The sequence below is a fragment of the Geotrypetes seraphini genome, chromosome 11 (genome assembly GCF_902459505.1).
Source record: "Geotrypetes seraphini chromosome 11, aGeoSer1.1, whole genome shotgun sequence".
Classification (NCBI taxonomy): Eukaryota; Metazoa; Chordata; class Amphibia; order Gymnophiona; family Dermophiidae; genus Geotrypetes; species Geotrypetes seraphini.
In genome coordinates this window covers 64949509-64969089 of record NC_047094.1, presented here as the reverse complement: position 1 = coordinate 64969089, position 19581 = coordinate 64949509, and the positions used below count along the sequence as shown (strand labels likewise).

The 19581-nt window shown below is 45.5% G+C and overlaps 1 protein-coding gene across 3 annotated transcripts in view; it reads right to left on the bottom strand.

Annotated features, from left to right (window-relative positions):
- The window catches only part of LOC117345559 (enoyl-CoA delta isomerase 1, mitochondrial-like), a 96959-nt gene that overhangs the window by 22339 nt on the left and 55039 nt on the right, over positions 1 to 19581 (bottom strand). For all 3 annotated transcript variants that reach the window (XM_033914378.1, XM_033914379.1, XM_033914377.1), the window contains 2 exons: positions 15990 to 16111; positions 14554 to 14732 (listed from right to left, as the gene is read on the bottom strand). In XM_033914378.1, coding sequence (XP_033770269.1) covers positions 14554 to 14732; positions 15990 to 16111 — 301 coding nt within the window. The remainder of the gene's footprint in view (positions 1 to 14553; positions 14733 to 15989; positions 16112 to 19581) is intronic.

The following is a 19581-nucleotide window of genomic DNA, read 5'->3' as shown; positions in this document are numbered from 1 at the left end:
AACAACTAAACAGTACCATCAACCTCCAACAGAGGCGTCAAAGGAGTTCAGAACTACTCCCACAACAGGTTATACATATGTACAAACTCTTGTTAACCCCAAAGGGTTGGCCAGCCTCCAAGAAACAGATTGTATAAGAAGGAAACTGAAATCAGAATCTAAAATAGGCACAGCAAGGACAGGGCGGCTGTCCAGAATGTCTCACCTATCTACTGGAAAACATCTTACCAGGGTAAGTATATAATCTCCTTTTCCAGTGCAATAGATGAGACATTCTAGACTAGGGGTGTCAAAGTCCCTCCTCGAGGGCTGCAATTCAGTCGAGTTTTCAGGATTTCCCCAATGAATATGCATGAGATCTATTTACATGCATTGCTTTCATTGTATGCTAATAGATCTCATGCATATTCATTGGGGAAATCCTAAAAACCCGACTGGATTGTGACCCTTAAGGAGGGACTTTGACACCCCTGTTCTAGACCATAGTGATGTACAAAAGCAGTCCCCCAAGAAAGCTTGGGTGGGCTTGCTGTGCTAGTCTCACTCCTGGGGAAACTCAGGAACTTTCCCTCCCTATTACAGTGGAAGAATTAACATGGGCTATTAATGATATACCAGTAGGAAAATCACCAGGATTAGATGGCTTTACTGCTAAATTTTATAAGATATTTCGAACGACTTTGATCCCCCCATTGCTACAATTTTTTTAATACCTTGGTAGACAGACAGGAACTGCCATATTCATGGTGTTTATCAGGTATAACTTTGATATTAAAACCAGGTAAAGATCCGATATCCTGTTCCTCTTATAGACCCATTTTGCTACTAGATGTGGACTATAAATTATTTACTAAGATTTTAGCTAAACATTTACAAATATATATGCCGCAACTAGTGGTCGATGATCAATCGGGATTTATACGAGGTCACCAGATCTTCGATAATATTTGCCAGGTCTGTCGTATATTGTGTCAAGTTGGTGGTAGAAATGATTCGACTCTTATTTTGGGTATCAATGCTGAGAAGGCATTTGATAGGGTTTATTGGCCTTATTTGTTTCAAGTGCTAGAAAAGTTGGGGATATCCGGAACTTTCCTACACTGGCTTTGATTGTTATATAAGGCCCCTCTGGCTTCAATTAATATCAATGGTGGATATACTGAATGCTTTATTTTGGGGAGAGGGACTCGCCAAGGTTGTACTTTATCGCCCGTTCTCTTCACATTAGTTATGGAGCCTCTTGCACAATTGGTGCGACAAACTTCAATTATTTCTGGTATAAGTTGTGGTGGATTAGAAACAAAAATATTACTATTTGCAGATAACATTCTTTTCACAATACAAGACCCTTCCACCTCACTGAAAGCTGTAGTAGAAGTTCTTACAGCTTTTGGACAGATGTCAGGATTTCAGATAAATATGTCGAAGTCAGAAATTTTGAATCTTACCTTGTCAGATTTAAATAGAGGATGGATCTCTAGTAACTACTCTTAAATGGGCACAACAATCATTACGATATCTGGGGATTAATTTAACAAAACATGTAGAATTGCTATATGCTACCAACTATCCCCCTCTTTTGAAAGCGATTTGGCAGGACATTGTAAGATGGAAACATCTAAATATCTCCTGGCTGGGTAGAGTACAAACAATAAAGATGGTGGTGCTTCCGAGGTTGTTATATCTCTTCTCAGCCTTACCAATCCCTTTATCTAAAAAAAGTCTTCATACAGTTAGAGTGGAAGATATTCGCTTTTATCTGGCACCATAAAACTCCAAGAGTTTCACGAGCAATGATGTATCAACCTAGAAAATTGGGAGGAATGGCAGTACCACAATTTCAATATTATTATCAAGCAGCCAAATTACGATATTTAGTTAACTGGAAATGGGACAGTGGAAAATCTTGGGTATGTATGGAACAGGAGTTATTGGGAGGGTTTCCATTGTGGACGATACCTTGGCTTCAATTCTCACAACTCTCTATAATAGCTAAGAGCTCTAATCCTGTAATGCGACATACTCTTGACCTGTGGATTCAGGTACATAGGCGATGCTATGGGGATAACAATTATTTTATGAGGGCAGCTAATATATATATGCCTAATTTTACTCCAGGAGAAGTTGATGTGGCCCTTCATCTCTGGGGAAAGAAAGGTATTAAAATATTAGGCCAATTGTTGGAAGATGGAAAATGATCCCCATTGAATTACTGAGAGAAGAATATGGCCTTGCACCAAGTGATTTATTTTACTACAGACAAATTGAAAGTTTTATTAGAAAAGTGGTTCTAAAAGAATTAGTTGCTGCCCAACATTCGGATTTGGAGAAGGCAATGATAAGAGAGAGTGGGAGAGGAAGTATTACTAGATTATATAATGCACAATTGGAACATTTTCATCCCCCTTTGAAATATAAACATCGCCGGGAAAAGGTCACTGGCAAAATTTACTCTGATAAGGAATGGTTTAAAATATTGTATTCTCTCTTATATGGCACTATAGCCAGCAATATGATAGAGAATGGATATAAGATGTTTTTTTGTTGGTATTATACACCAGCATGATTGCAAGCTATGTATGGGAATGGATCGGATAAATGTTGGAGAGGATGTGTAGAAGTAGGCACTTTTGAACATATTTGGTGGTATTGTACTAAAGCACAGATTTATTGGGATAAAGTAATTTCCTTTATTGAGGAAGTACTAGGCATTTCGATCCCTAAGACCATGGAGTGCTGTCTATAGAACAAAGGACCAGATGCCCTGCCTTTGAAACATCAGAAATGGATACATTTGATAATGACAGCAGGGAGACTTATTCTAGCATCTGCCTGGAAACAACCAGATCTATCAGGGCTGCGACTATTACTGGCTAAAGTTCAATATATACAGCAGATGTCTAAATTAACAGCTCTTCCGCGAAATCAGTTACAGAATTATATTACCATTTGGAGTGCATATGAAATCTGGATTAATTCCCATAATGATAGTCCCAACTGATCTCTGATATATAAATCTGTGCCCACATTTTATGAATCTCCTGCACACATCCTTCCACAGGGGTTGGGGAGGGGGTTGGAGGGCAGGATGGGAGGGTTGAGAAATATTAGACATTATAGATAATTTAAAAATTTTAGTATTTACTATGAAATAAGATATATAACCAATCAATGAATTGCTTTGTATACAACTGTACAAGTTCAGATGTTTTTAATTGCATTATTTTTCAATAAAATAAAAAATGAAAAAAAAAAAGGCCCGGCAAAGCCAGCCTGCACTACATGAAGGACTCAGACCAGGAACCGATTCGTAATGGGCAGCCAGACCTGATGATATATTTGCAAAAACCCAGCAACAGTCAGATGCAACTCCAAAGAGAACTGCTAATTCTGGGACAAGAACTGGAGAGACCGGCCACCAGGAGCCGCAGACACACCGCCATGAGACCTATATCCAGACCCGCTTGGAGAAAGCAAGGACCCATGACACCGGGGTCAAATAAGGGTCCACCTGTTCTTGGTCATGCCAGCGATCTAAAGGCTTTCTACGCCTTCGCATAAGTCGACACCAAGGACGACTTGGAAGACCTAAGAAGCTTTAGCTATGACAAGCTGCGAAATGTCTTGAATTTTTTTTAAAAAAAGTTATTACTGTGTGCTCAAGAGCAAAGCCGTAAGACAAAACAACCCAGATCTTTCATGGTAACCAGGCCTAGTTAAGACAGTCAGGAAAGACAGACGCAGACTGTATGCCACCCAAAGCCTCATCCGCGCACCACTGCCTGCAATGCAAATCGGGCAAAAAAACAGAATGATGTGCCCGGGGTGAGTTGCAATCCTCCGAAAGACCCGGCTGAACAGCAGCCAAGGTGGAAAAACGGAGAGAACCACCACCGGAGGCCACAACTGCTCAAGAGCATCAATTCTCTCACTGCCAAGCCAGATCTGCGACTGAAGAAATAGAGAACCATCCTGTTCGGCGCCGCAGCCACGAGGTCAAAGCGGGGCTGCCTCCCGCACATCACATCTCTACATCACATCCCTACATCACATCCCTACACTAGGGACCACTTGTCTGAAACTGTAGCCTGATGGCTGAGGAAGTCTGCTGGAACATTGGCCACCGCAGCCACATGTGCCACCATCAGTGCCAGGAGAAGACTTCCGCCCAAAGGAAAAGAAGTTAAGCCTCCTGAGCCAAGAGAGTGAGTTCTTGAGTCATCTCTGATAAGTAACAGAGACCATTATCATCAATGATCAATAGGGTCTTCATCCAGAATCGAGGAAGTGTAAGAGCCAGATGGAAGTGCTACAAATTCAGAATCTGTCTGCAAACTTTTTATCCTGTCTTAGGAACAATAAAACAAACAAGAGAATCTGTGTAAACCCGAAGGTTAGCCTGGCACCGGCTGTATTGCTTGAATAGCTAACAAGCGCTGAACAGCTGCTTGGAAAAAGCTCACTGTGTCTGGACTCGATAAGAGAAGGCATGAACCAGAGGCTGGGAAAACCAGCTTGCAGCTCAACTGAAGAAATTCCATGACATACTGGACTTTAATAATGTGCAGCCAGGCAGGCCAAAAGTGCAAGGACCAAACCTTCTATCCGCAGAGGGACTCTCAGCACCCTGGTGTCAATGGGTTGGACAGGCAGGAAGAGCATCGGTTGATAGTGTGCACCTGCAGCCTGGAACCCTGAGAAAATCTCTGCGAAGAGGATGAAAAATCTTGCCAGTAGTTACTAAAAATATCATCAGGAACCATTCCAGTGAGGTTGCCCAGCACCCTTGGGCTGTGCTCTACTATCTTGCCAGGTCTTCGGGTAATGGTCTATTAACGAATTTAAAATTCTTGCCACACAACAACGGCCCCTGAAAAGGTAGCCACGCAAGAATTGCCTCGGAGGAGATATCACCAGTCCACTGCTGACCCCAGAGCATTTGGAGGGCTAGAATAAAATCTGCTGGTATCCTTGCCAGCCCCCTCAAAAGGTCATAGAAGCCATCCACCATGTAGGCCATCCCAGCCCATCAAGCTAAGGAAAAAGGCATTCGTAGCTTGGCTAGACAGGCGTGAGCCACAAAGGACATATGTACCGCCGCTCCATGGCTAAATAGCTGGTTCAAAACTTTTCAGAGAACCACATTCACCTGGCTGTCTAGCATAGCTTTCAACATAACTGTCCCATCATTAGGGAGAGAGTTGCACCGGGTCAGTTGAGCCATCAGGGAAACTCCCTTGGACTGACACAAAGCCGCGGACACTCCTGTGCCCGAGGATGCAAGCTATACATAACCCGAGCTTTCCATAAAGGACACTCCAGAGAGTCAACTGCTCGAGAACTATGAACTCATATCTGGAAGCCAGGAAAAGTCGCAGATTGCGAATAAATGCTGCAGAGCTGAAAAAATTGCAGAAATGAGAGGAGTGGGCTGGAATTCACGCTCATCTCTGGTAAAGATGCAGCAATGAGATCCTGTAGCGCCTCAATTTAAATAAGCACTTGACAGTCAGACCTTCTCTAGGATCCGGAGCCCCAAAGGGATCCATGGATTCAGCACTCAAATCCAGATTCCCAAATCTGGGAAGTACAGCACTGTCCAAAAAAGGATCAGGTAGGTCCGGAGCAGCTGCTGGGACCCTGGATACAGTCAGGGAAAGATTAAAGATGGTGCAGAGACCCCTCTCAGCCACCGAGATATGGAGCAGGGGAAACAGAAAAGCAAAATACAGATCCGCAAAATCTCATAAATTCTGAGAAGGTATTGGGACCCTGGGGCATAGAGGCACACTTAAATGACTCAGACTTGTATATCTTGATTTTCAGAAGGCGTTTGACAAGGTTCCGCATGAATGACTACTTTGAAAAATTGCGAGCCATGAAATCGAGGGTGAAATACTCACGTGGTTTAAAAATTGGCTCACAGATAGGAAATAGAGAATGGGAGTAAATGGACAATACTCGGACTGGAAAAGCATCACGAGTGCAGTGCCGCAGGGTTCGGTGCTTGGATCCGTGCTCTTCAACATTTTTATAAATGACCTAGAAATTGAAATGACAACAGAGGTGATTAAATTTGCAGCCGATACAAAGTTATTCAGAGTAGTGAAGACGCAGGAGGATTGCGAAGACCTGCAACGTGACATAAACATGCTCGAGAAATGGGTTGTGACATGGCAAATGAGGTTTAACATGGATAAGTGTAAGGTGATGCATGTTGGTAACAAAAATCTTATACACGAATACAGGATGTCCGGTGCAGTACTTGGAGAGACCCCCCAGGAAAGAGACTTAGGAGTACTGGTCGACAAGTTGATGAAGCCGGCCGCGCAATATGCAGTGACGGCGAAAAAGGCGAACAGAATGCTAGGAATGATTAAGAAGGGAATCACGAACAGATCGGAGAAGGTTATCATGCCGCTGTATCGGGCCATGGTATGTCCTCATCTGGAATACTGCATCCAGTACTGGTCGCTGTACATGAAGAAGGACACGGTACTACTCAAAAGGGTCCAGAGAAGAGCGACTAAAATGGTAAAGGGGCTGGAGGAGTTGTCGTACAGTGAGAGATTAGAGAAACTGGGCCTCTTCTCCCTTGAAAAGAGGAGACTGAGACGGGACATGATAGAAACGTTCAAGATACTGAAGGGAATAGACTTAGTAGATAAAGACAGGTTGTTCACCCTGTCCAAGGTAGGGAGAACAAGAGGGCACTCTCTAAAGTTAAAAGGGGATTGATTCCGTACAAACGTAAGGAAGTTCTTCTTCACCCAGAGAGTGGTGGAAAACAGGAACGCTCTTCTGGAGGCTGTTATAGGGGAAAACACCCTCCAGGGATTTAAGACAAAGTTAGACAAGTTCCTGCTAAACCAGAACGTACGTAGGTAAGGCTAGTATCAGTTAGGGCACTGGTCTTTGAGCTAAGGGCCATCGCATGAGCAGACTGCTGGGCACGATGGACCACTGGTCTGACCCAGCAGCAGCAATTCTTATATTCTTATGTTCTCAGGCTGCAGAGAATCCGTCTTGCGGCGGACTGGAAAAGCCACAGAACCAAACCCCAAAAATAAATGAAGCAGCCCCAATGGGCTAGCTGAGCTTGTAATTACCTGCTTCTGCGAAGGGGAGGCAGAACCAGTAGTTACTGCCCCCCCCAACCACATCACGCAGAGGCAATATTTCAAATTTTAAAGAAACAAAGAAAAGTTTTAAAAAGCTCATTAAAAATTAAAAATGGCAGACGGACCCGAATTTACTTCAAAAACAAGCCAAAAATGACATTTCTGAAACTTTAAAAATTACAAAAATAATAAATTTGAGGTGGGGGAAATAGAGGAACACTAGGAAACCTTCAAAACCCCTCAAAATTAACTTTTAAGAGATCCACTTTACTCAGTTACTGGACACATACAGCTTGCTTCTGCTCCCAGCCTTTTCAATGGCTGGTTTAGAATTCATTGCCACACTGCTAGAAATCCATCTTTCAGGCTGATCTTTGGGCTGCTAGTCAAACACTCCAGTCTGACTATGCCTCCACCCCTGCGGACCACCAGATGTGCATCTGGACGGGCAGAGGCACGAAAATGCAGCCAGCATGCTGCAGAACATCGCTGAGTCCCCTAAATATGCTACACAGTCTGCGCTCGACCCACTGCTTAACAGGGAATGAGACTAGGTCAGGGATGGCCCTGAACTCCAAAGAAGACTAAGCAGACTGGCTAACAGGTACCACGAAGGGATCGGCCTGTCAGCTACAGACCGAAGTCTGTGAATTCTCGAGCAGGCAGAGCTTCAAATCCATTTCATACGCGAAAATATCTGCAAAAGGGACAAACTTACATTGAATTAAAATAATAAATGGGGAGAGCAGAATTTACACAGCTGAAGCCATGCAAGCAGAAGAAAAGACTGCTAGAGGGCGCTAAACTAGCCTGTAAAGTACACTAGAGGCAGAGTGAAAAACCTGTAATAATTTCTTCTGCAGACCATGCAAGTAGTGGAAAATAAATCTATTGTCTAGAATGTCTCACCTATTGCACTGACAATTTGTATTATGTTTAGTTACTTGGATGGTGAGCAGTCTTTATAGATTGGCTTCACCATGACAACCCAAATTTCTAACCTCAGTTTATATTCAAGTCAACCTTTTTTCCCCCTTTATGGAGGGAAAAAAGGAGAAATTAGGTTCTTACCTGCTAATTTACTTTCTTTTAGCCTCTTCAGACCGGCACAGGTTAATCTTACAAGCAGGTCACATCTCATCATGCCCAGGAGGTGGAGACAGACAAAACTTTGGAATAGTACGTATCATGTAACTCCTTCCTAATTACCTCAGTCTGCCGAATAGCCAAGCAAAACTAAGAACCATAAACAGAAAGCAAACAGGACTCCGAACAGGAGTAACAACTAATAAAAACAGGAACGCTGTTGGAAAATGCAAAGGAACAAACGCAAATAGCAAAGGTCCCCACAGCTTGTCAGCTATACCAGCCGAGCCACAGCCACTGTTTTTAGATCTCCCCAGCCTAGAAAAATACTAGAACCCACCGAAAAAGCAAAATCTGCACACAACACGACAATAGACAGGATGTGGTCCTATGCCAGTCTGGAGAGGCTAAAAGAAAGTAAATTAACAGGTAAGAACCTAATTTCTCCTTCTTTAGCAACTCTCCAGACCGGCATAGGTTAATCTTACAAGTGGGACGTACCAAAGCAGTCAACACTAAAACACGCTCACCGAACACCACATCCCAACACTCCTGAATGTCCACACGGTAGTGTCTGACAAAGGAATGCAAGAAAGGCCAGACTGCAGTCTTACAAATATCCACTGGAGGCACCAGCGAAGACTCAACCCAAGAAGCTGCCTGATCCCAAGTGGAATGAGCCTTGAGAAATTCCGGAACAGGCTTTTTCTGAAGAAGGTAAGCAGAAGCAATAGTCTCCTTGATCCAGCACGCAATAGTGGCCTTGGAAGCACCATACCCCTTACGAGGACCCGCGTCTGGACCAAATTGAGCACCTCTTCCCCTGAGAAGTACTCAATTGCTCCATACACGACCTAGCTAAAAGAAAAGTGCTGGTTAGTTGAAAAATACAGTAATTTACAACATAAAGGGAAAGCAACCCTTTAGACTGGCAGTACCTCGGTTTTTTTTTTTTTTTACACAACAGACTCCACTTGGCTCTCCAAACAGTAAACTAAACTAAACTAAACCTTACGTTTGTATACCGCATCCTCTCCACAATCGTAGAGCTCGGCATGGTTTACAGGAGTTGGGAGAGAAAGGAACTCCAATGAAGGGTTAAAGGATAAAGTATGAAGAATAATTAGAGGGCTTAGAATGACAAAGATGGAGTACCGTATTTTCACGCAAATAACGCGCACCCGTATAAAACGCGCACACGGGTATAGCGCGCAGAAATCACGATGATATGTACAAAAACTTTGGTATACCGCGCTCACGGGTATACCGCGCATGCTGCCCGACGCTCCTTTCGCCCGCCCTGACTTTCCGACTCTCCGTTCCCCCCCCCTGACTTCCGTGCACTGTCCCCCCTTGAGGGTCTGTCCCCATCCTGAAAGCCTGGTGCCCCCCCCCCCGACGTCCGATACATACCTCCCCCCGAAGGACCGCCGACTCCCCAACAATATCGGGCCAGGAGGGAGCCCAAATCCTCCTGGCCACGGCGACCCCCTAACCCCACCCCGCACTACATTACGGGCAGGAGGGATCCCAGGCCCTCCTGCCCTCGACGCAAACCCCCCTCCCCCCAACGACTGCCCCCCCCAAGAACCTCCGACCGCCCCCCCAGCCGACCCACGACCCCCCCTGGCGACCCCCACGACCCCCCCACCCCCCTTCCCCGTACCTTTGGTAGTTGGGCCAGAAGGGAGCCCAAACCCTCCTGGCCACGGCGACCCCCTAACCCCACCCCGCACTACATTACGGGCAGGAGGGATCCCAGGCCCTCCTGCCCTCGACGCAAACCCCCCTCCCCCCCAACGACCGCCCCCCCCAAGAACCTCCGACCGCTCCCCCAGCCGACCCGCGACCCCCCTGGCGACCCCCACGACCCCCCCACCCCCCTTCCCCGTACCTTTGGTAGTTGACCGGACAGACGGGAGCCAAACCCGCCTGTCCGGCAGGCAGCCAACGAAGGAATGAGGCCGGATTGGCCCATCCATCCTAAAGCTCCGCCTACTGGTGGGGCCTAAGGCGCGTGGGCCAATCAGAATAGGCCCTGGAGCCTTAGGTCCCACATGGGGGCGCGGCCTGAGGCACATGATCGGGTTGGGCCCATGTGCCTCAGGCCGCGCCCCCAGGTGGGACCTAAGGCTCCAGGGCCTATTCTGATTGGCCCACGCGCCTTAGGCCCCACCAGTAGGCGGAGCTTTAGGATGGATGGGCCAATCCGGCCTCATTCCTTCGTTGGCTGCCTGCCGGACAGGCGGGTTTGGCTCCCGTCTGTCCGGCCAACTACCAAAGGTACGGGGAAGGGGGGTGGGGGGGTCGTGGGGGTCGCCAGGGGGATCGCGGGTCGGCTGGGGGGCGGTCGGAGGTTCTTGGGGGGGGGGCGGTCGTTGGGGGGGAGGGGGGTTAGCGTCGAGGGCAGGAGGGCCTGGGATCCCTCCTGCCCGTAATGTAGTGCGGGGTGGGGTTAGGGGGTCGCCGTGGCCAGGAGGGTTTGGGCTCCCTTCTGGCCCGATATTGTCGGGAAGTCGGCGGTCCTTCGGGGTGGGGGTGCGAGTGGTCCTGCCGGGGGGGGGGGATGTATCGGACGTCGGGGAGTCGGCCGGGCAAGAGGGCTTGGGCTCCCTCTTGCTCCGATCGTGAATGCGGGTGCGGGTGGGAGCGCGTGCGAGCGGTCGTTCGGGGTGGGGGTGCGAGTGGTCCTGCCGGGGGGGGGATGTATCGGACGTCGGGGAGTCGGCCGGGCAAGAGGGCTTGGGCTCCCTCTTGCTCCGATCGTGGATGCGGGTGCGGGTGGGAGCGCGTGCGAGCGGTCGTTCGGGGTGGGGGTGTGAGCGGTCCTGCTGGGGGGGGGTGAGTCGGGCGTCGGGCGGGGTGGGAACTATGTTTTAAAACTTTTGTATACCGCGCTCACGCATATAACGCGCGAGGGGTATGCGCGGTAGGTAAAAACGCGTATAACGCGCGCGTTATATGCGTGAAAATACGGTAAGTATTACATTTTTGAGAATAGCCAGGTTTTCAGATGTTTGCAGAAAAGTTGGAGAGAGCTCAGGTTCCGAAGAGGGGAGGTAAGGTTGTTCCAGAGCTCGGTGAATCTGAAGGGGAGGGAGGTCCCTAGTTTTCCTGCATGGGAAATGCCTTTTAATGAGTGGAAGGATGGTTTTAATTTGTGGGTGGGTCTGGTGGTATTGGGATTTGAGGAGTTCCAAGAGAGTGGGATAAAGGGAGAGAGGATGCCGTGTAGGATTTTTAAAGTTAGGCAGGCGCATTTAAAGTGGACCCTGGTGATTATCAGAAGCCAGTGAAGCTTGGATAGGAGCGGTGAGACATGGTCAAATTTACTTTTTGCGAAGATAAGCTTAGCCGCGGCATTCTGAATCTGCTGAAGTCTATGAAGGTTTTTCTTAGTTAGGCTTAAGTAGAGGGAGTTGCAATAGTCCAATCTGGAAAGGATGATGGATTGGACGAGGACTGTAAAGTGTTTTTGATGGAAACAGGATCTTACTTTCCTCAGCATATGAAGGCTGAAAAAGCATTTTTTTAACCAAGGAATTGAGGTGGTCGTTGAAGGACAATGTGGAATCAATGATGATGCCCAGAACATTGCTTGAGAACTCAAGCTGCAGTGTGGAGCCAGAGGACAGTGGGATGGAGGTGGGTAGTTGGTCTAGTTTTGGGCCGAGCCAAAGTAGTTTTGTTTTGGACTCGTTCAGTTTCATTTGCACAGTGTGGGCAAAGGATTGGAGGTTCGTTATACAGGAGGATATGTTCTCAGAGAGGTTGGTGAGGTTTGAGTCGGTCTCGAGGAGGACGAGGATGTCATCAGCATAAGTGTAAATTGTTTCTAGGGGGGATAGATAGGGAGGACATATAGATGTTGAAAAGAATAGGAGATAGAGGTGAGCCTTGCGGGACTCCACATATCGGTTTCCAGGGGGAGGATGAGGTGCCATTCATGTTGTCAATGTAAGAACGAGAACGTAGGAATTTTGAGAACCAGTCTAGGACTGTGGAGTTAATGCCTATCTCAGAGAGTTGGAAAACTAGAATATCACGATGGAAAACATCAAAAGCAGCGGAAAGGTCAAATTGTAGAAGGATGGCAAACTTATTTTGAGAATGAAGTTGTTGAAACTTTGAGATTAAGGAGGTCAGAAGGGATTTGGTGCTGAAGTTGGGACGAAAGCCATATTGGTAAGGTAGGAGAATAGAGAATCTCTCTAAATATGAAGAGAGTTGGGTAGAAATGGTGGACTCTAGCATCTTGGTTAGGAGAGAGATATTTGCTATTGAGCGATAGCTGGATGGTATAGAGGAGTCTAGGTCAGATTTTTTCAGTAGTGGGGTCAAGGCAATATGACCCATTTCTGGGGAAAAAAGGCCCGAATGTAGGGCAGAGTTTATGAGTTTAGTAATAGATGAGATGGCCTGGGCGGGAATTTTCTCATATAGGTAGGAGGGGAATGGGTCTAAGGAACAGTTGCAGGATTTCAGTTTGAGGCAGAGTTTGAAGACCAAGGACTCGGATACATGCTCAAAGGTAGTCCAGGATCTATCGACTGGGATAGGGTTGGAGACCGTTAGGGTAGAATTGGAGTCTAGAGACACCAGAGAGTTGTAGGAGACTGTAGGTGGGAAGGAGCATCTCAAGGTAGTGACCTTTTCATTGAAGAATTTTGCCAGAACATCGGCTGATGGAGAGGAGGGGAGCAAGGTGGAGTCTTTTTTGGAAGTTAAGGAGCACCAGATGTTGAATAGTATACTACTCTGGTTGTTGGATCTGGAGATTTTGTCACCGTAGAAGTTCTTCCTTGATTTTTTTTAGTACTGTATTGTAAAACTTAATATTGACTCTCCAGGACTGTCTATCTATAGGGGATTTAGATTTTTTTCCATTTGCGTTCCAGAGCTCAACATTCCTGCTTTAGTTCTCTGTAATAAGGGAGCCTTACGGAAGTAGGAGATGGTTTTAGTGGAGAGAGGGGTGAGGGAGTGGTAGGTGGACTCAGAGAGAGCAACCCAGTTATGCCAGTTGGTTTCTGAGTCTGCAGGCTTAGGAGCGAAGGAGAATAGGTTGAGAAATTTAGACCAGAACAGATCGCTTGTAATTTTTTTGCGGAAGGTGATGGAATTGGAAGTGTGGGGTGGAGCTCCAAGATGCGACATGAAAATGTGGAGACAGAAAGCCCCTAAGAAGTGGTCGGACCGGGGGACATGTTCCCAGCGAGTGTCACCGGCTAAAGTTTTGTGAGCGGTAAGATCAAGGAAACTAATGAGGTCTAGTGTATGCCCCTTTTCATGGGTTGGGGATGGTGCAGGGGGAGGGGAAGCCAAGGGAGGTGAGGAAGCTAATAAATTCTGTCGTATCCTTGCTGGTGTTGTCGTCTAGGTGGAGATTGATGTCCCCAATGATCAGTAATCTTTGAAATTTGAGGAAGGCGTTTGTTATGGTCTTGAGGACGAATTCGGAGAATTTGTTCCAAGGGGTAGGTGGGCGATATAGAAGCAGGATACCCAGCGGGTGAGAGTGGAGTTCATAGTTTACAGAGGCTAGCATATATTCTAGTGAGGTGTGCCAAGACTTACTGTTAAGGCACTTCTAAAAAAAATGTTGGGGAAGTGTAGGAAAGGGAGGGAGGGACCCAGCATGTGACCTACCAGGTTTGACGGACCCCCAAACAGGGTCCACCCAAGCTTAATCCGGCACTAAAAAGGAGACAAAAATCCTAAACAAATTCCAACAGTCCTACCAAGGGAGATGGGTACAGCTCACCACATCTGCTGGAGACCGAGAGAAGACTGAGGTTATTAGGGAGGAGTCACATGATATGTACTATTTGCCATCTTCCTCTATAATACCCCCAGACCAGCAAACGCAGCCGCCGCAGTATCATCTTGCAACCATGGGGCATTTGCTAGGTGCGAGAGAGAAAGAGAGAGAGACAGAAAGAAAGAAAGAAAGAGAGAAAGAAAGAGAGAGAGAAAGAGAAAGAGAGAAAGAGAAAGAGAGAGAGAGAAAGAGAGAGAGAAAAAGAGAGAGAGAAAGAGAGAGAGAGAAAGAGAAAGAAAGAGAGAGAGAAAGAGAGAGAGAAAGAGAGAGAGAGAGAAAGAAAGAGAGAAAGAAAGAGAGAAAGAAAGAGAGAAAGAGAGAAAGAAAGAAAGAAAGAAAGAAAGAATATATAATGGGCTTAAAGACTAATTTTTTATATTTTTCGTTTGCCTAACATGATTCTCTCTCTCTTACAGGTTATGCATTTTCTTTCACTTTGATTTTCTAAACAAAATTCACCTCATTTCTAATTTGTCAGTATACAGTATAAGGTGACACAGTGGTGTATATAGCATAATTTTTTACCTGGAAGAGTTAACCACTGTGCCATCACAGCAGAAGCAGTGCTCTGGACCTTATCCTCTGCTACTACCTCATCCACAAGGCCTATTTTCAGTGCATCAGTCGGGGAGTACAGCATGCCAAGTTGAAGGGAACGCTCTGCAGCCCTGTGCCCAATGACTTCTGTTATTATATCCTTAAACCTAGGATTAGAACAAGAGCAAATTACAGAGCACTTTCAGTGCCATGAGCAGAGAAAGTGCATTAATCTTTGGAAAAGGTTAGCATGAGCCTTACACCAAAGTTTGTACTTGCATGTACAGATGAGAAGCTTAACAGTGTTTGCATATAATGCTGATCATTTTGAAAATAGACTTCCTCTATGCTATTGGTCTAGTCTGGATGAAATGCTGGTTACTGCAATGGTTCTCAACCAAGTCCTCAGGACACACCTTAGATTTTCAGAATATCCACAACAAATATGGATGAGAGCGTGCTGCACACAAAGAAGGAAGTGCATGCCAATGCGTCTAATGAATATTCATTATGGATATCCTGAAAACTTGACTGGCTAGCTGTGCTCTAAGAACCACAAGGTAAGTGGTATGTCTCATGTTGACTATGGTTTAGGGCAGTGTATTGCAAACTGCCGTGGCAGATTCCAGGTGTGCTGCGAAACGCCAACAAGGAGAGGCACTGGCTGACTGCCTACAGGATGTGCCTCTCACAGTGAGAGGCATGTCCTGTAGGCAATCAGCCAGTGACGACTCTCCTCCTTGCCAGCATCTCTCCTCCTCCAGGATCCCCCACCGGCGAAGTGACAGGATCAGGGTTGCGGTCGGAGGGCCTCCGCACATGTGCGGATGTCATTCATCGCGTCGATGTCCATGCACTTCCGGATGCCTTTTGCCCGCAGAACTGGTTTTAGAGTGCCGCAGCGCAGAAAAGTTTGTGGGACACTGCTTTAGGATGTATGGTAATTGAGGAGGTCTTGCCTGTGCCATTAGTTTCGGTGTTATGAAGGTTGGTGGATTTTGTACACCGACTATGATGTTTGGGTGTAATTTTTCTTGGTGCGTCTTGTATTAGTTGAGAGTTTGATTATTAACTTCAAAATTCAATTTCCTTAAAAGAGTAATAAGGCCTCAATAACTTATAAATAGAAACAAGTGATTTTGGAAGAAAAATACCATTTGGTCTACTCACTGTCTGTCCATTTGCACCTGCCTTACTTGATTGGTAATTTTCTCTTTCCCTCTGTCACTAAGACTCCTGGGTATCTTATCCCATGCAGTCTTGAATTCTGCCATCATTTTTGGTTCCTCAAAACAGTGCCAGAATTCAAGCACATAAAGGGTGATGTACTGTAAATATGTAGACTGAATTTGAACACAAAACTAAAATCAACTCTAAATCACACATCATTAGTCTATCCAAAATGATTTTCAGAAGACCTCTACCAAAAAGGTGCAACGATGCCCAGCTGTGTCTCGTTGAGTCCAATTGTGTATTTCTTGTTGTTAGCTATGATTCGATAGTCACAGCTCAAGGCCATTAAGCAGCCTCCTGCAGGACTGGATCCCTGGAATCAGAGAGGAAAAGATTAAGTCTACCCTGACATATATCCCTCTGTTATTAAAGCTCTCAGAGTAAGGAGACTGTGGAATGTGGGATGCAGCTAAACTGCATTCCCTGGACTTCTGCACTTTTAACACTTCTGTATTTCTGTAGTAAATAGAATATGGAAGGCCCTGGCCAATCCAGCACCTCTGATCTACTAGTGTAGGGATAGGAATTCCTTCTATTCACAAGTTTCATATGCATATTATTTCTTTAATGCAAAAGGTAAAACTGTGTCTTAACTGATAATTTTCCTTCCTTTAGTTCTAACGGACCAGTCCAGAACCGGTGGGTTGTGTCTGTCGATCAATGGATAGAAACAGAGAGAAAAAGTAGTTCTTTGTGGCTTGTCCCTTAAGGGTATCATGCAACCATAGAATGTTCAGTATTTCAAACAGCCAAGCAAAGGTGCTTATAAAGAAACTGCTGGTCAATATGGAATAAGCAAGAAAAAAATGTCACATCATGTACCGGTATTATATGCATTAACAATGAAGACATATATTCTACTGGCATAGATATTTTACCAAGTCTGGAAGTCCATCAAGGTCCATCAAGTATCTTGTTTCCAATAGTGGCCAACCCAGGTCACAAGTACCTGGCAAGATCTCAAGGAGTAAAACAGGAATAAGCAGTGGATTTCCTTAAGCCAATCCAATAACTGGCTTATGGACTTTTGTTTTAGGAAATTATCAAAATCTTTTTTAAACTCTACTAACCTAACCGCTTTTCACCACATTCTCTAGCAACGAAAAAAATTCCAGAATTTAATTACATCTTGATTGAAGAAATATTTTCTCTGGTTTGCTTTAAATTTACCACTTGGTAGCTTCATCGCATGCCCCCTTAGTGCTAGTAGTTTTGGAAAGAGTAAACAAGTAATTCAAATCTACCCTTTCTACTCCACTCAGTATTTTATAGACCTCTATCTCCCCTGAGCCGTCTCTTTTCCAAGCTGAAGAACCCTAGCCACATTAGCCTTTTCTCATAGGGAATTCATCCCATCCCTTTTGTCACCCTTCTCTGTACCTCTTCTAATTCCGCTATATCTTTTTGAGATACAGTGACCAGAACTGCACACAGTCATCAGTACACAGATGGCCCCAGCGAGAAGGCCACGAAGCAGCCTGTGAGTTCTGCTGGCCTGACGCTCCTCTGCAGCAAGGTATTTATGGTCGCAGTCGGCAGGAATCGGTTGGGAGGAAGGATGGTGGGTAATCAGCAGTTCGACTGTGCGGCAGGGGCAGTGGTGGGTGCTCAAGGGTTCTGTTTCACAGGGGGATGGGAGGGAGGAGGGATAGAAGCTGGGCAAAGGGTTCTGCTGCACAGGAGGATGGAGGGAGGGAAGGATGGAACCTGGGCAAAGGGTTCTACTGCACAGGGGGATGGAGGGTGGGAAGAATGGAAACTTGGCAAAGGGTTCTGCTGCACAGGAGGATGGGAGGGATGGAGAGATAGAAAGATGCTGCATTGGGAAGGCACAAGGGGATGGGTGAGAGGGGAGGAAATATGTTGCACATGTGGGGGAAAGCAAAGAGGAAAAATTGGGGTGAAGGAGAGGAAGGGAGAGATGATCATGTACATGAAAAAAATAAGCCCTACCCGAAAATAAGACCTAGTGCCTTTTTTTTGGGCTCCAAATGAATATAAGACACTGTCTTATTTTCATGGAAACAGTAGCTCCTCCCTCATGTCAAGGCTACTCTCTCTGCCAGTCAATCAACTGAGCCGCAGGTCTCTCCAAGTCCTGCAAGCTCAGCTGATTGGCAGGGAGAGCAGCTGAAGGAAATCTCCCTTCCAGACACCCCGCACAAGATTAGCAGGAGAGATACCATTGAGAGAGATGAAGGAACCGAAGGTCCATGAAGAAAATGAGCAAAAAGAAACACTAAACTATAGGAAGACATGAGCTAGAATGCCCAAGAAAATTATAAATTAGAATTGTGTCAAGACAGAGATTCTGTTGGAACTCCTCCCAGCTGTGATCTCTATTTATTTCGATTTCTATCCTGTTCTCCCAGAAACTCAGAATGGGTTACAAGTAGACATTCACAATCGTTTGAAAACAGACTAGTCATGACAACAAATAGGTTACAGTTGCCAATAACAGAGCTAATTCTAGACACCAGACTGGTCATAGTGAAGAGTACTAGGAGAAGTATATTGAGGAGGCAGTTTTTAATGGCCCAATTGGAAGTGGAAAGTCTTTACTGCTCTGCGGAAGGTCATTAGTGAGTCTAGCGACCTGATCTGTGTGGGTAGTCGATTCCATAGCTGAGATAGGAAATGGCCCTAGGATCTTTTGTATGTCGTACTCATTCTGAGGGATCTCCCTGCGGGAATGCTGAGTCTTTTTTCTGCTTTGGAGCGGAGGGGGCGGTTAGGGGTGTATAAGCGTAGCTTGGATGCTATGTAGGCTGGGGTTTTTGGGTAGAATCTCTTGCGTGTCATGACCAGGGCTTTGAAGATGCATCGCTTTTTGACTGGTAACCAGTGAACTGCATAGAGCGCTGGAGTAATGGGGTCATGATAGCTGAGGTTGTATAGGAGTCGAATTGCTGAGTTCTGGACTTTTTGGAGGCGTTTTAGATCTCTTGCAGCAATGCAATTGAATAGGGAGTAGCAATAGTCTAGTCTAGAGAGTATGTAGGCATATAACAGTGGGGCTAAGTCCGTTTCTGGGAGGTAGGGTTTGATCCTTCGCAGTTGGCTAAGGACAATGAAAACAGAAGTAAGAATATGGCATCACCAACTGGCATTCCTTCTATTTCCAAATAAAACAGTTGAAGGAAAAAATGGTAAAGGCTAAAATCTGAATGTTAAAGAAGGGTTCCTTGTATCAAAAGATCCCATTATTAGGAAGACATATTGTCTACAGGGAGACTCCCCAAACTACAAACCTGTTCTACTCTCAAAGTATAACATGTTAAACATTTTAATTGAACAATTGAATCATCAAAATAACCATACCAATCAGAAACATTTATGAAGCTCAAACATTCCCATCACCAGAGTGATTACCCATAGCAGTTTGCGAGCTTTGGTGAAATACACAACGTTTATTTTTCCAACTTTTTTTGTGACATTTTTTTCCTTTCTTTTTTACCACGGACCCCTGATGAAGGTTGTCCAAAACACGGACCGTGTTGGGTCCCTTGCTTGGTAAAAAGGTTTTTAGATATAATTTATTTGTCACAATAAAATTTGCCTGCATTGTATACACATCTGCAGTTTTGGATTGTTTGCTTCTGACCTCCAAGCTAACCAGAATGGGATGGTGGGAGTGTTGGTAACTTAGGAGAATAAATTTTGTAATACTGTTTGGCCAAACTGTCCATCCCGTCTGGAGAAAGTATCCAGACAATAGTGAGAAGTGAAAATATGAATCGAGGACCAAGTAGCAGCCTTACAAATTTCCTCAATCGGAGTAGA